This window comes from Brachyistius frenatus, unplaced genomic scaffold (genome assembly GCF_029030835.1).
Source record: "Brachyistius frenatus isolate BFR_SWC_R1_liver_20210118 unplaced genomic scaffold, ASM2903083v1 Contig_392, whole genome shotgun sequence".
Lineage (NCBI taxonomy): Eukaryota > Metazoa > Chordata > Actinopteri > Embiotocidae > Brachyistius > Brachyistius frenatus.
The window spans coordinates 183820-199509 of record NW_027210991.1 but is presented as its reverse complement, the minus strand read 5'-3'; the positions used below and the strand labels follow the sequence as shown (position 1 = coordinate 199509).

The window sequence follows — 15690 nt, the reverse complement described above, 5'->3', positions numbered from 1 at the left end:
GTTCTGTAATGTGAGACAAAAGTGAACAGATGAGAAGAGAGAAGACAACACGTGTGGACCGGTGAACACGTGTGGACCGGTGAACACGTGTGGACCGGTGAACACGTGTTCCCGGGTCACAGCTGGTGTTTGGTGACGGCAGTGAGGACCGGCTCGGAGGCTGCGGTCCTTCTGCTCCACAGCAGGGCTAGGCCCGCCTCCCGGAAGTCCTGATTTGAGCAGTAGATCAGAGGGTTCAGACCGCAGTCCAGGTAGGACATCACTGAGGACAGTGTCCTCAACCAATCAGGTGCCGGAGACAGGTCCATCCGACCCAGCAGGATGAGCTGGCAGGAAGACACGAGGTGAGTGGACACGCGTGTGCGGTAATAACACGCAGTAATGATGTGTCAGTTTGTGTACCTCAGACACCACAAAGGGTGTGTAGCACGTGATGTAGGAGGCCACCAGCAGGGGAGCCACTTCACACACATCCTCCTCTTCATCACTGAGGAGAAACACACACATCCTCCTCTTCATCACTGAGGAGAAACACACGCAACCTCCTCTTCATCACTGAGGAGAAACACACGCAACCTCCTCTTCATCACTGAGGAGAAACACACATCCTCCTCTTCATCACTGAGGAGAAACACACACATCCTCTTCATCACTGAGGAGAAACACATCCTCCTCTTCATCACTGAGGAGAAACACACACATCCTCCTCTTCATCACTGAGGAGAAACACACACAACCTCCTCTTCATCACTGAGGAGAAACACACACATCCTCCTCTTCATCACTGAGGAGAAACACACACAACCTCCTCTTCATCACTGAGGGTGATTCTGTAAACTCTCCTGATGAAGGCTGATCAATTAATGGACTCGTTGAGCCTCTTTTCTTTCATTCAGATACAGTTTAGCTCCCGTCAGGTCACCTGACCTCGTCTGATGTCTGCTGCTTTACCTGTTACAGCTAACAGTAGTCAGCACAGAGCTGCCGATGATGAGGAGGAAGGGGAGGAAGATGCAGATGGAGAAAGCACAGAGAATGTAGACCAACATGTCAGAGTAGCTGCTCTCCCAGAAGACGGCGCACAGCATCTCTGCAGGGTCGTACCTGCAGGCACAGGAAGACGTGATGAACACAAGGGGGCTCCAACTGAAACGTTTAAACAAGCTGCACACCTGATCCACGCATAGACCACAGGGACGCTCCCGAAAACCACGCCTGTCACCCAGGAGGCCAAACATGCTGTCACCATGACGACAAAGAGAGCTCTTCTCATGGAGGCCCGGCCAATCAGCCGCTGCACACAGAGGGTGGCTGGAAGGACAAAGAGAAGAGGACCATCAGGAGGCTGCTGTCTACTAACACTGCAGAATCACTGCAGTATCACTAGGCTAACACTGCAGAATAACTGTACTAACACTGCAGTATCACTGTACAAAAACTGCAGAATCACCATAGTATCACAGTACTAACACTGCAGTATCACTGTACTATCATTGTACTAAAACTGCAATATCACTGTATAAACACTTCTGTATCACTATACTAACACTGCAGTATCACTGTACTAACACTTCAGTATCACTGTAGTATCACTGTACTAACACTTCAGTATCACTGTACTAATACTTCAGTATCACTGTAGTATCTCTATACTAACACTGCATTATCACTGCAGTATCACTGTATAAACACTTCTGTATCACTATACTAACACTGTAGAGTCACTGTGCTATCACAGTACTAACACTGCAGAATCACTCCAGTATCACTGTACTAACACTGTACTAACACTGCAGAATCACTGTACTAACACTGCAGAATCACTGTACTAACACTGCAGAATCACTGCAGTATCACTGTACTATCACTGCAGTATCACTGTACTAAAACTGCAGTATCACTGTACTGACACTGCTACAGTAACTCTGCAGTAGTATCACAGAGCAGTTGCATCCAGATTCAGGTCCAGCTGGAGGGGATGAATGTCCTCATAGAACTCAGCTTACAACGAGTAACTGATGGTTGACAAGCATTCTGACTCTACTTCCTGTTTGTGTGTTGATTTAGTTCCCAAAGACAGAATATATAAATATATTTCAGAACTTGTTCCAGTTCGTTGCAGAGATGCAACATGTTGTGGATTTAAATCTAAAACAAAATAATTATAACAACTTTAATAATAACACCGGTTCCATTTATGAATATGACTGTTGTTCACTGCAGATTAAATTGAAGTCAGGAAACTGAGTTAAATATGAACTGAGGCTCCCGGTGGGAAGAGGAAGTGGGAAGAGGAAGTGTGTGTGTAGTACCAAGGCTCCCGATAGAGGAGGTGATGAAGGAGAACTTCAGCAGGCTGACCACCTCACACCACGGTGACCTCTGACCTCCCGTCAGGATGGCGAGCATGGAGCCAGAGATGATGAGGATGGAGCAGCCTTCACAATAAAGGGTTCATAGTCAGATATGAGGATAAACCACATGACATCCCATAATGCACTGGTGCTGGTGTCAGTGTGAGCTGTACCTAAATCTGACAGGGTGAGACTGATGAAAGGAAACCAGTACCGACAGGAGAACTGACCGCGGCACTGAAACAACACAGACGAGTGGACGTCCATCATCTGTTTCCAGACGCTCACATGTTTGAAGTCAACCGTTTCCATGGAGACTGATAATAAACTGTAACATGAATTTATTTAAACAACATCAATATCATCAGCTTCACCACCTCACCATGACTTTCACCAGCAGTACCAAAGTGTTTCCTACAACTCCCATGAGCATCTCCAGTCCCAGAACCGCCACCAGCAGCCACCGCTCCGCCTCCGACCACGAGCGCTCGGCCACCGTCCCGTTCCACCGTCCGTCCACTGCACGCGAGGAGGTCAGAGACCAGAGGACAGAGATATGAGGACAGAGAGATGACAGCGGAGACCAGAGGACATAGACATGAGGGCGGAGACCAGAGGACAGAGACCAGAGGACGGAGACATGAGGGCGGAGACCAGAGGACGGCGACATGAGGACGGAAACATGAGGACAGACAAGGACACGTGTATCCACCTTTAAGCTTCATCTGTAACATGACAGTCGCCACATGGGTCATGTGGACTTGGAGGAAGTTAGAATGTATTTGAATGAATGAATGAATGAATGAGTGAATGAATGAATGATTGAATGAATGAATAATTGAATGAATGAATGAATGGATAATTAAATGAATGAATAATTGAGTGAGTGAGTGAATGAATGAATGATTGAATGAATGGATAATTGAATGAATGAATGAATAATTGAGTGAGTGAATGAATGAATGAATGAATAATTGAATGAATAATTGAGTGAATGAATGAATGAATAATTGAGTGAGTGAATGAATGAATGAATAATTGAATGAATGAGTGAGTGAATGAATGAGTGAGTGAATGAATGAATGGATAATTGAATGGATAATTGAGTGAGTGAGTGAGTGAATGAATGAATGAATAATTGAATGAATGGATAATTGAATGAATGAGTGAATGAATGATTGAATGAATGAATAATTGAATGAATGAGTGAATGAATGAATGGATAATTGAATGAATGAATGAATAATTGAATGAATGAGTGAATGAATGAATTAATGAATGAATAATTGAGTGAGTGAATGAATGAGTGAATGAATGAATCACTGCATCTCAACGTGTGAAAAACAAACCATCTGGTCAGGAAGGCTGCACTTACTTTAACAGTCAGCTCTCAGTCCACAGCGTCCTCCTGTTTCCTCCTGTCTCCTACTGTCTCTGTCTGTCTTCTACTGTCTCCGTCTGTCTCCTTCTGTCTCCACCTGTCTCCACCTGTCTCCTTCGGCCTCCGTCTGTCTCCTTCGTTGCAGCAAGATGTTTGTTACTGAGAGCTCAGATCAAAGTGTCAGCAGAACATTTCCAATTAAAAGTGACCTGCTCCAGTGAAGACGTCTGTCTCTGTCCGTCCGTCTCTGTCCGCTCCAGTGAAGACGTCTGTGACTGATTCGTCTAATAAAACTCTCATCAAGGTGTTTCTGCGTCTGAAATGTGAAAAGGTTGTTGGGGTGGAAGCGAACTTCTACCAGGACATGATGTGGTTCGGTGTGACTGTCAGCTGTTCAAAGTGAAGCAGGAACACCTGCAGCTCACCTGGACATCATCTGTTGCCATGGAGACCACACAACACAGAGTTCACGTCAACAGTGATACCAGAGGATGTGCACAATGTTTGTCATATGGATGTTTAATTTGTGCACTTAGCATCAGGACCATTTAATGAGTGTGTGTGTGTGTGTGTGTGTGTGTGTGTGTGTGTGTGTGTGTGTGTGTGTGTGTGTGTGTGTGTGTGTGTGTGTGTGTGTGTGTGTGTGTGTGTGTGTGTGTCCACACTCCAACACACTAGATGGCGGTAATTTGCTGCTTCCCTTTACTTTTTCTTTTTTTTAAACTTGATTAATAAACATGAGGTTTACAACAAACAAGTTACAATAAGGAAAGACATTAAACATGGCAGGGTCATAACTACGAAATCAAATGAAATGTAATTCTCTTAAAATACTGAAAGTCTTTGTGGCCTTTAGATTTGTCTTTATAAATCCGATCAGTGTGCTGAATTGTTTGAGTTCAGACCGGCACATCCGGGAGCTTTGTCTTTCAGAAACGACCCCACCCCTTTCGGAGGAGAACATGTGAATCTCTCCTCATAGACTTCAACATAAAATAGTGTTCCTGAACCATCAGGTGTAAACCACCGGATGACTTATTTCCTGTCGACCTGCCACACAGGAGACAGGAACCCTTTCATTGGTCCCTTCAGGCGTCCTATAGAGTGGCTCCATAGAGACCTCCTATCAGGACCTTTTTTAGGACTTGACAGAAACATATCGGAGATATGAGTTTTTTACATCATTGTTGGTGTAACTAACTATACAGCAACTGTTCGGCATCGCATTATTATTTAAACTGGTTTGTTTAAAGCAGCAGTTTGCAGAAAAGTCTCAACTTCCTTCGTTTCTCCTTTGATGTCAATGTTGTCCCTGAAAGGGGGCGTGGCCACGAGAGCCCGCCCTGGATGACGAATTGCCGGTCATCCAATAAAACGACAAAAGCAGAAGTGACGTTATCACGTCGTGTAACATCCGGTGTACGTCGTGTCCGTTCCGCAAACTGTCCGCTGTTCTGGTTAAGAAGGCCAAATAGCGACATTTCGGTAAGTTCTACCCTTTAAATATAACAAACTGTTCGTTACAGGGAGTTAACGTCCCGTTGTGTAGTACATTTATCGTCAGACGTGTTTGAACTGTGTGAAAGACTTATTTATTCATCTGGAGCGACCTCTGGCTAAAAGTCCTTGACGGATGAGCTCTCATTGTGAGCGAGTTAGCTTAGCTGCAAACCTTCACTGTTGTCAGAGTAAAGTCCGATTCAGAGAGGAGTTATAGAGGAGATATAGAGGAGTTATAGAGGATATATAGAGGAGTTATAGAGGAGTTATAGAGGAGATATAGAGGAGTTATAGAGGAGATATAGAGGAGATATAGAGGAGTTATAGAGGATATATAGAGGAGTTATAGAGGATATATAGAGGAGATATAGAGGAGATATAGAGGAGTTATAGAGGAGATATAGAGGAGTTATAGAGGAGTTATAGAGGAGTTATAGAGGAGATATAGAGGAGTTATAGAGGAGTTATAGAGGAGATATAGAGGAGATATAGAGGAGTTATAGAGGAGTTATAGAGGCGATATAGAGGAGTTATAGAGGAGTTATAGAGGAGATATAGAGGAGCTATAGAGGAGTTATAGAGGAGTTATAGAGGAGATATAGAGGAGTTATAGAGGAGATATAGAGGAGATATAGAGGAGTTATAGAGGAGTTATAGAGGAGATATAGAGGAGTTATAGAGGAGATATAGAGGAGTTATAGAGGAGTTATAGAGGAGATATAGAGGAGTTATAGAGGATATATAGAGGAGTTATAGAGGATATATAGAGGAGTTATAGAGGAGATATAGAGGAGATATAGAGGAGTTATAGAGGAGTTATAGAGGAGATATATAGGAGTTATAGAGGAGATATAGAGGAGTTATATAGAGGAGTTATAGAGGAGTTATAGAGGAGTTATAGAGGAGATATAGAGGAGTTATAGAGGATATATAGAGGAGTTATAGAGGAGTTATAGAGGATATATAGAGGAGATATAGAGGAGATATAGAGGAGTTATAGAGGAGATATAGAGGAGTTATAGAGGATATATAGAGGAGTTATAGAGGAGTTATAGAGGAGTTATAGAGGAGATATAGAGGAGTTATAGAGGATATATAGAGGAGTTATAGAGGAGATATAGAGGAGATATAGAGGAGTTATAGAGGAGTTATAGAGGCGATATAGAGGAGTTATAGAGGAGTTATAGAGGAGATATAGAGGAGCTATAGAGGAGTTATAGAGGAGTTATAGAGGAGATATAGAGGAGTTATAGAGGAGATATAGAGGAGTTATAGAGGATATATAGAGGAGTTATAGAGGAGATATAGAGGAGATATAGAGGAGTTATAGAGGAGTTATAGAGGCGATATAGAGGAGTTATAGAGGAGTTATAGAGGAGATATAGAGGAGTTATAGAGGAGTTATAGAGGAGATATAGAGGAGGAGTTATAGAGGAGATATACAGGAGATATAGAGGAGGAGATATAGAGGAGTTATAGAGATGAAAAAAGGGAGTTATAGTTATAGAGTTTGTAGAGCTGCTGTGTACCTGAACACATCACGCTGACTCACCTGGATGATCTAAATTTCTTCTGTTTCAGGTGCAGAGACGTGATGGCTGCAACACTGCGTTTATTGTACAATGTGTCAAGGCCAGGTAGACACACACACACACACACACACACACACACACACACACACACACACACACACACACACACACACACACACACACACACACACACACACACAGGCTGTGTTCGCTGATGTGTCCAATCAGCTGATCAATAATCGATCAATAACCGATTAACATGTGTAGTTCGTGACACACCAGCAGTGAGGACCTGTAGAATCATGTGTTGTCCATAAACGAGCTCCGTCCACCAGGATGTCCCTGATGGGTGGAGGTGGACCAGGACTGCTGCTGGTCCAGTGAACGTCTCACCACCATCTGTTTCTCTCCTCCTGCAGGCATGTTGGTGGCCAGCCACAGTCTGAGGTCCTTCAGCGTGTCGGCCCAGAGGGAGGGGTTCAGTAAGTAGCACTGCAGCTCCTGACGGGCCCTCAGGGTTCTGGATTCATGACTGAGACCCGGGCTGGGTCGCCATGGTAACCTCTGCTGTGTGTGTGTGTGTGTGTGTGTGTGTGTGTGTGTGTGTGTGTGTGTGTGTGTGTGTGTGTGTGTGTGTGTGTGTGTGTGTGTGTGTGTGTGTGTGTGTGTGTGTAGAGTACGTGAACGCCCAGGAGATCCCGACAGACATGAAGTCCATCACAGACCGAGCTGCTCAGACGCTCCTGTGGACAGAGCTGTTCAGAGGTCAGAGGTCACACGTGGAACAGTGGGCAATCATTGCATGGTGTCTTCCAGCTGTTAGCTCTAAAGTTAGCCTGGTTCTTCTAACTGTTAGCTCTAAAGTTAGCCTGGTTCTTCTAACTGTTAGCTCTAAAGTTAGCCTGGTTCTTCTAACTGTTAGCTCTAAAGTTAGCCTGGTTCTTCCAGCTGTTAGCTCCAAAGTTAGCCTGGTTCTTCTAACTGTTAGCTCTAAAGTTAGCCTGGTTCTTCCAGCTGTTAGCTCCAAAGTTAGCCTGGTTCTTCTAACTGTTAGCTCTAAAGTTAGCCTGGTTCTTCCAGCTGTTAGCTCTAAAGTTAGCCTGGTTCTTCTAACTGTTAGCTCTAAAGTTAGCCTGGTTCTTCCAGCTGTTAGCTTTAAAGTTAGCCTGGTTCTTCCAGCTGTTAGCTCTAAAGTTAGCCTGGTTCTTCTAACTGTTAGCTCTAAAGTTAGCCTGGTTCTTCCAGCTGTTAGCTCTAAAGTTAGCCTGGTTCTTCCAGCTGTTAGCTCTAAAGTTAGCCTGTTTCTTCTAACTGTTAGCTCTAAAGTTAGCCTGGTTCTTCCAGCTGTTAGCTCCAAAGTTAGCCTGGTTCTTCTAACTGTTAGCTCTAAAGTTAGCCTGGTTCTTCCAGCTGTTAGCTCTAAAGTTAGCCTGGTTCTTCTAACTGTTAGCTCTAAAGTTAGCCTGGTTCTTCCAGCTGTGAGCTCTAAAGTTAGCCTGGTTCTACTAACTGTTAGCTCTAAAGTTAGCCTGGTTCTTCCAGCTGTTAGCTCTAAAGTTAGCCTGGTTCTTCTAACTGTTAGCTCTAAAGTTAGCCTGGTTCTTCCAGCTGTGAGCTCTAAAGTTAGCCTGGTTCTTCTAACTGTTAGCTCTAAAGTTAGCCTGGTTCTTCCAGCTGTTAGCTCTAAAGTTAGCCTGGTTCTTCCAGCTGTTAGCTCTAAAGTTAGCCTGGTTCTTCCAGCTGTTAGCTCTAAAGTTAGCCTGGTTCTTCCAGCTGTTAGCTCTAAAGTTAGCCTGGTTCTTCTAACTGTTAGGTGTGTGTGTGTGTGTGTGTGTGTGTGTGTGTGTGTGTGTGTGTGTGTGTGTGTGTGTGTGTGTGTGTGTGTGTGTGTGTGTGTGTGTCTCCAGGTCTGGGGATGACCATGAGTTACCTGTTCAGAGAACCTGCCACCATCAACTACCCGTTTGAGAAGGGTCCTCTGTCTCCACGCTTCAGAGGAGAACACGCTCTACGCAGGTGAGCAGCCGGTCTGGAGGTGAACCGGGTCAGAACCAGTGGAGTGAACAAAGACCTGGACCTGGAGGACCGGGTCTTTGTTCCCGTTAAACACACAGGTGGAGGTGACCACCTGAGGTCCGATCTCACTTCACCTGCTGTTCATGGAAACCAACACGTCACAAAAACATCCAAGTCAACAAGCAGCAGAACAGGAACCTGAACACCACAACAAGGATTCAGCTCACATCAAGTCATTGTTCCAGCAGGTCTCCACTGCTGTGGATTAAAGGGGGCGGGGCCTCAGCTGTGGGTCTGATGTGAAATTACAGGAGATAAGAACTACAAGACAAACAGATGCATGAGAAGAGGCGTTTAACGGGTCCCTGTTATAAATATATAGATAATATAATATATGAAACATATACTACGGGTTAGGGTTGGTCTGTACCTGGAACTGATTCATTAGTTATTCATTACTTATTGATCCACAGCTGTGGGTGATGTGTGTCGGAATAACATGATATTAACTGAAAGAAAGATGAACCCGGAGGTTCGCTGACACCAACGTCTGTGTTTTTATTCACTGATCAGCTGCTTCAGTCTGCAGGAAGTTCCAGCTGACTGACGGCACAATCACAGGATTTAAATAGAAATAAAGCAGCAGGCAGAGGATCAGATCAGATCAGATCAGATCAGATCAGATCAGATCAGAATCAGAATCAGAATCAGATCAGAATCAGATCAGATCAAATCAGATCAGAACCAGATCAGATCAGAATCAGACCAAATCAGATCATAATCAGATCAAATCAGAATCAGATCAGAATCAGACCAAATCAGATCAGAATCAGATCAAATCAGATCAGAATCAGATCAAATCAGAATCAAATCAGGATCAGAATCAGAATCAGATCAAATCAGATCAGAATCAGATCAAATCAGGATCAAATCAGGATCAGAATCAGGATCAGATCAGAATCAGATCAAATCAGATCGGGTGAACGACTGAATGGAGGAAAAAGTCCAAATTAAACCCTCTGTAAGATGACAAACTCACCAGATCACCTGGTCGGACATGAACACATGGAGCTGCTTTTATTTTTATTGGTCCTCAGAGGACGTCAGCCGATTCGTCTTCCAGTGTGTCCTCAGGATGGAAGTCACACCTGAACACATGACACCTGAACACATGACATCTGAACAGATGACACCTGAACACATCACACCTGAACACATGACACCTGACCACATGACACCTGAACACATCACACCTGAACACATGACACCTGAACAGATGACACCTGAAGACATCACACCTGAACACATCACACCTGAACACATGACATCTGAACACATGACACCTGAACACATCACACCTGAACACATGACACCTGAACACATCACACCTGAACACATGACACCTGAACAGATGACACCTGAACACATGACACCTGAACACATCACACCTGAACACATGACACCTGAACACATCACACCTGAACACATCACACCTGAACACATGACACCTGAACACATCACACCTGAACACATCACACATGACACCTGAACACATCACACCTGAATACATGACACCTGAACACATGACACCTGAACACATCACACCTGAACACATGACACCTGAACACATGACACCTGAACACATCACACCTGAACACATGACACCTGAACACATCACCGCTTCTATGGTCTGACACTGTGAGTGTTGTAACAAACCTTAACGAGTCTCTGATGATGTTCAGGTACCCTTCAGGAGAGGAACGCTGCATCGCCTGCAAGCTGTGTGAAGCTGTCTGTCCTGCTCAGGTAACACACACACACACACACACACACACACACACACACACACACACACACACACACACACACACACACACACACACACACACACAGATAGTAGATGATTGAGAATAGTGAGACTATAGACTGAAGCATTCTTGTGATGTGGTGCAGTGAGCAGCAGGGGGCGCTGTGACCTCCTCCTATGTGTTCCAGGCCATCACCATCGAGGCGGAGGGCCGAGCTGACGGCAGCAGGAGGACGACTCGCTACGACATCGACATGACCAAATGTATCTACTGTGGCTTCTGTCAGGAGGCGTGTCCTGTAGACGCCATCGTCGAGGTGTGTGTGACCCTGGACCACACACACACACACACACACACACACACACACACACACACACACACACACACACACACACACACACACACACACACACACACACACAGTGCGCAGGTCCTCTTCAATAACCCTCGCTCCTCATTTGAACTGTAGTACTGCAGTACTACAGGCTGGCCAGCAGGGGTCAGCATCCTGTGGGTGAGAGATATTTAACATGATGATCGGCCTCTTCCTGTCTGATTTCTCTTTGTTCTTTTCTCCCTGCCTGTTCCCCTGTCCTCCTCATGTCCCCTGTTCTCCTCATGTCCTATGTCCTCCTCATGTCCACTCCCCCGTGTCCCCCTCTCAGGGCCCTAACTTTGAGTTCTCCACGGAGACCCATGAGGAGCTGCTCTACAACAAGGAGAAGCTGCTCAACAACGGAGACAAGTGGGAGGCAGAGATCGCTGCCAACATCCAGGCTGATTACCTCTACCGATAGACACACACACACACACACACACACACACACACACACACACACACACACACACACACACACACACACACACACACACACACACACACACACACACACACACACACACACACACACACACACACTTGTCCATCCTGTACATAGTGTGAGGGGACAGACAGGATTCAGGTCGGACCTCCCGCTGATCCGATGACTTTCTTGTGATATGTTTGTTTGTTTGACATATTTATGATCAGAAGTACTGCGGCGGTTCGAGTCGTCCTGCAGTGAGGACACGTCCTGCTGGGACACGTCCCTGCATGCTGTCCCATCATGTCTCTCATGGATCAGTGTTTCCATCCTCAACCTAATAAAATCTGGAGAAACACCACGTGTGAAGTCAGCGTTTTCAAACCCAACATTAAACCTCCACATCAGCAGAACACGTCTCTGACGTCACCCAGGAGACGCACCGACCAATCAACACGGAGCTCCCGTCGGCCTCTGTGACCTCAGAAGTGTGGGTCGTCGGCCCGTGGTGAGTTTCTGCTGAGTCAGCACCGGTCTCAGTGCAGATCACGTGACCGACTCCACGTCCTCCAGGAGCAGAGTTCACGTTTCATCGGCAGCCGTCCTGGTTTCAGATCAGAACCAGAACCAGAACCAGCAGCGGTTCTGTCCGTGATGTCGGAGTCCTTCCAGCTCTGCTGCTCCACAACAACAGGTGCACCGGATCACTTCCTTCATTATTATTCATTGGTGTCAAATATCAGATGTCCATAAATGAGTCACGTGACGTCTTCAGCTGTTTATTATATTGTTGGATTTAAACCAACGCATCCCCGACACCACGCGTCACCATGGCAACGGGTGAGTGGAGAGCAGGAAAGACGACGCACCCACAATCAGAGAGGACTGAACCGTCACTGATGACGGGACGTCTTCTGCAGGTCTCCGGGGACAGGACAGGACGGGTCAGGATGGGACGGGAAAGGATGGTACAGGACAGGTCAGGATGGGAGAAGTTGGGACGGGACAGGACAGGAGGGGACAAGATGGTATAGGCCAGGTCAGGATGGGTCCTATCCTGTCCTGTCCCCTCCTGACCCATCCTGACCTGTCTGTACATCGTGTCCTATCCTAACTTGTTCTGTCCCGTCCCATCCCGTCCCCACTTTTCCCATCCAATCCTGTAGGATGTATGGGACAGGATGGGATGGAACGGGACAGGACAAAATTAGTCAGGATATGATGGGACAGGACAGGACAAGATGGGTCAAAATGGGATTGGTCAGGATGGGACAGGACGGGACTATATGGGATGGGACGGGTCGGGATGGGACAGGATTGTATCGGGCAGGACAGGATTGTACAGGAGGGGATGGGACAGGAAAGGACAGGATGTACAGGATAGGTCAGGATGGGACGGGACAGGATAGGACAAGATGGGTCAAAATGGGATAGGACATAATGGGTCAGGAGGGGACAGAATGAGAAAGGACGGGACAGAATGGGACAGGAAGAGACGGGACAGGGCAGGATGGGACGGGATGGGACAGGACAGGATGGGTCAAAATGGGATAGGACAGGAGGGGACAGGACGGGAAAGGATGGGACAGAACAGGATGGGACAAAACGGGACAGGAGGGGACTGGACAGAATGGGACAGGATAGGACGGGACAGGAAGAGACGGGATAGGATCGGTCAGGGCAGGATGGGACAGGACAGGATGGGTCAAAATGGGATAGGACAGGATGGGACAGGATGGGAAAGGATGGGACAGGTCGGGATGGGACAGAACAGGATGGGACAAAACGGGACAGGAGGGGACAGGATAGGACGGGATGGGAAAAGATGGGGCAGGATAGGACAGGACGGGATGGGACAGGACGGCACAAGATGGGATGGGACAGGACTATATGGGACAGGATTGTATAGGACAGGATGGGACAAAATGGGATGGGACAGGGTGGGACAGGACAGGATTGTACAGGAGGGGACTGGACGGGATGGGACAGGACGGTACAGGAGAGGACAGGATGGGTCAGGAGGGGGCAGGATGGGACAGTAAAGGTCAGGATGGGACAGGACAGGACTTAATGGGTAAGGATGGGAGAAAATGGGTCAGGATATGACAGGACAGGATGGTAAAGGACTGGATGGGTCATGATAGGACAGGACGGGACTATATGGGACAGGATGGGACGGTATGGGACAGGATTGTATAGGACGAGAAAGGATGTGACAGGACAGAATGGGTCAGGATGGGACAGGACAGGATGGGTCAGTACAGGATGGGACAGGATGGGACGGGACAGGACAGGACAAGATGGGTCAAAATGGGATAGGACAGGATGGGTCAGGAGGGGACAGTACAGGACAGAATGGGTCAAAATGGGATGGGTCAGGATGGGACAGGACAAGATGGGTCAAAATGGGATAGGACAGGATGGGTCAGGAGGTGACAGGATGGGACAGTACAGGTCAGGAGGGGACAGGATGGGTCAGGACAGGAAAGGATGGGATGGGACAGAACAGGACTGGACAGGATGGGACAGGATTATACAGGATGGGACAGGAAGGGACTGGACAGGATGGGACGGGATGGGTCAGGGCAGTGATGTCCATACCACACGCTACATGTGTGCAGTTTGTGAGTTCATGTCTCAACGTGGTTTATTTAATCACATTATAAAATCACGTAAATCTGTGTTGACTCAACTTTAAACAAGTCTTGAAGTTCATCCAACCTTCAGCAGGACATGATGATGATCCTGAATGTCTGATGGACGAACGCAGTGTGGATGTACACATAGACATGTCTGCTTCTATCTGATACAGATATGGATAGATGACAGACAGACAGACTGCATCACTGCACTGAGAAATAAACTACAAAGAATTAGTGGATTTCATCGTCTACGGTTCATAATATCATTAAAAGATTCAGAGAATCTGGAGAAATCTCTGAACACAAGGGACAAGGCTGGAAACCAATATTGGATGGTGGTGATCTTCGGGCCCTCAGGCAGCACTGCATTAAAAACACACTGTTCTGGAGTGGAAATCACTGCATGGGCTCAGGAACACTTGTGAAAACCAGTATTGGATGGGGGTGATCTTTAAAGAGGTTAGGGAGAGGGACCATCCAGCTCAGTTCTAAAGCCAGCATCTGTGATGGTACAGGGATGCATTAGTGCACATGCCATGGGTAGCTTGAACATCTGGAAGGAAGCACTAATGCTGAATGATATATTCAGGTTTTGGAGCAACATATGCTGCCATCCAGACAACGTCTCTTTCAGGGAAGGTCTTGTTTATTTCAGCAGAACAACGTCCAACCACATTCTGCACGTATTCCAACAGCATGGTTCTCTAGTAGAAGAGTCCGCTGATAAACTGGCCTCCTGCAGTCCAGACCTGTCAATCATTGGAAACATCTGGAGCATCAGGACATGAACAATACAACAAAGGAGACCCTGAACTGTTGAGCAGCTGGAATCCTCTATCAGGCCAGAATGGGACCACATTTCACTTTCAAAACTCCAGAAAATGGTCTCCTCAGTTCCCCAACGTTTCCAGAGTGTTGTTAAAAGAAGAGTTGATGCAGCTCAGTGGTGAACATGATCCTGGAACAACTTCATAGAGACGTGTTGCTGCATCAGATTCAAAATGAGAAATTATTTTTTATAAAAGAATACAATTTCTGTTTCAATATTTGTTATGTTGTCTTTTATTAGTGGAGATAATCAAATGAAAACATCGTAAAATGGTGACATCATACTGATGATTGATTAAAAAAGAACTGACTGATTCACAATCGATGGAAAATGTTGCACGCGTGTTTTTCTCTGCTGCTTTTAAATCGATCTGCGAAACTATCAGTCAAATCCTGAAAGAACGGAGTGACGTAACCGGATGGCCGCCTAACATTTAGGATGTCAGCATCCTCATCCTCATCCCCATCCTCATCCTCATCCCCATCCTCATCCTCATCCTCATCCTCATCCCCATCCTCATCCTCATCCCCATCCTCATCCTCATCCTCATCCCCATCCTCATCCTCATCCCCATCCTCATCCTCATCCCCATCCTCATCCCCATCCTCATCCTCATCCTCATCCTCATCCTCATCCCCATCCCCATCCTCATCCCCATCCCCATCTTAATCTCCATTTTCATCCTCATCTTCATCTTCATCTTCTTCCTCATCCTCATCATCACCACCTTCATCCTCATCATCCTCATTTTCAACCTCATCTTCATCCGCTTCCTCATCCCCATCCTCATTCATCTACATCCACATCCACATCCCCATCCCCATC

General features: G+C 46.3%; 2 protein-coding genes across 2 annotated transcripts; one reads left to right on the top strand and one right to left on the bottom strand.

Moving 5' to 3' along the window:
- Positions 1-116: 116 nt before the first annotated feature.
- Positions 117-5216, bottom strand: LOC138636622 (pinopsin). The gene is given in 8 exon segments (XM_069724712.1): positions 117-326; positions 403-487; positions 952-1104; positions 1173-1311; positions 2313-2468; positions 2522-2591; positions 2737-2873; positions 5159-5216. Coding segments are annotated over 8 exon segments (1008 nt in total).
- Positions 5141-11755, top strand: ndufs8a (NADH:ubiquinone oxidoreductase core subunit S8a). Its single transcript, XM_069724715.1, has 8 exons — positions 5141-5220; positions 6817-6872; positions 7187-7249; positions 7443-7532; positions 8675-8783; positions 10526-10589; positions 10779-10907; positions 11257-11755. The coding sequence occupies exons 2-8, from the start codon at positions 6830-6832 to the stop codon at positions 11386-11388; spliced, it is 630 nt and encodes a 209-aa protein (XP_069580816.1). The 5' UTR covers positions 5141-5220; positions 6817-6829; the 3' UTR covers positions 11389-11755.
- Positions 11756-15690: the final 3935 nt, after the last annotated feature.

Bases quoted from the DNA above. Each gene is read 5' to 3' on its own strand.
- ndufs8a (XM_069724715.1), top strand. From the start codon at position 6,830: ATGGCTGCAACACTGCGTTTATTGTACAATGTGTCAAGGCCAG. The intron at 8,784-10,525 runs GTGAGCAGCCGG...GATGATGTTCAG, and splicing joins GGAGAACACGCTCTACGCAG to GTACCCTTCAGGAGAGGAAC. The intron at 10,590-10,778 runs GTAACACACACA...TATGTGTTCCAG, and splicing joins AAGCTGTCTGTCCTGCTCAG to GCCATCACCATCGAGGCGGA.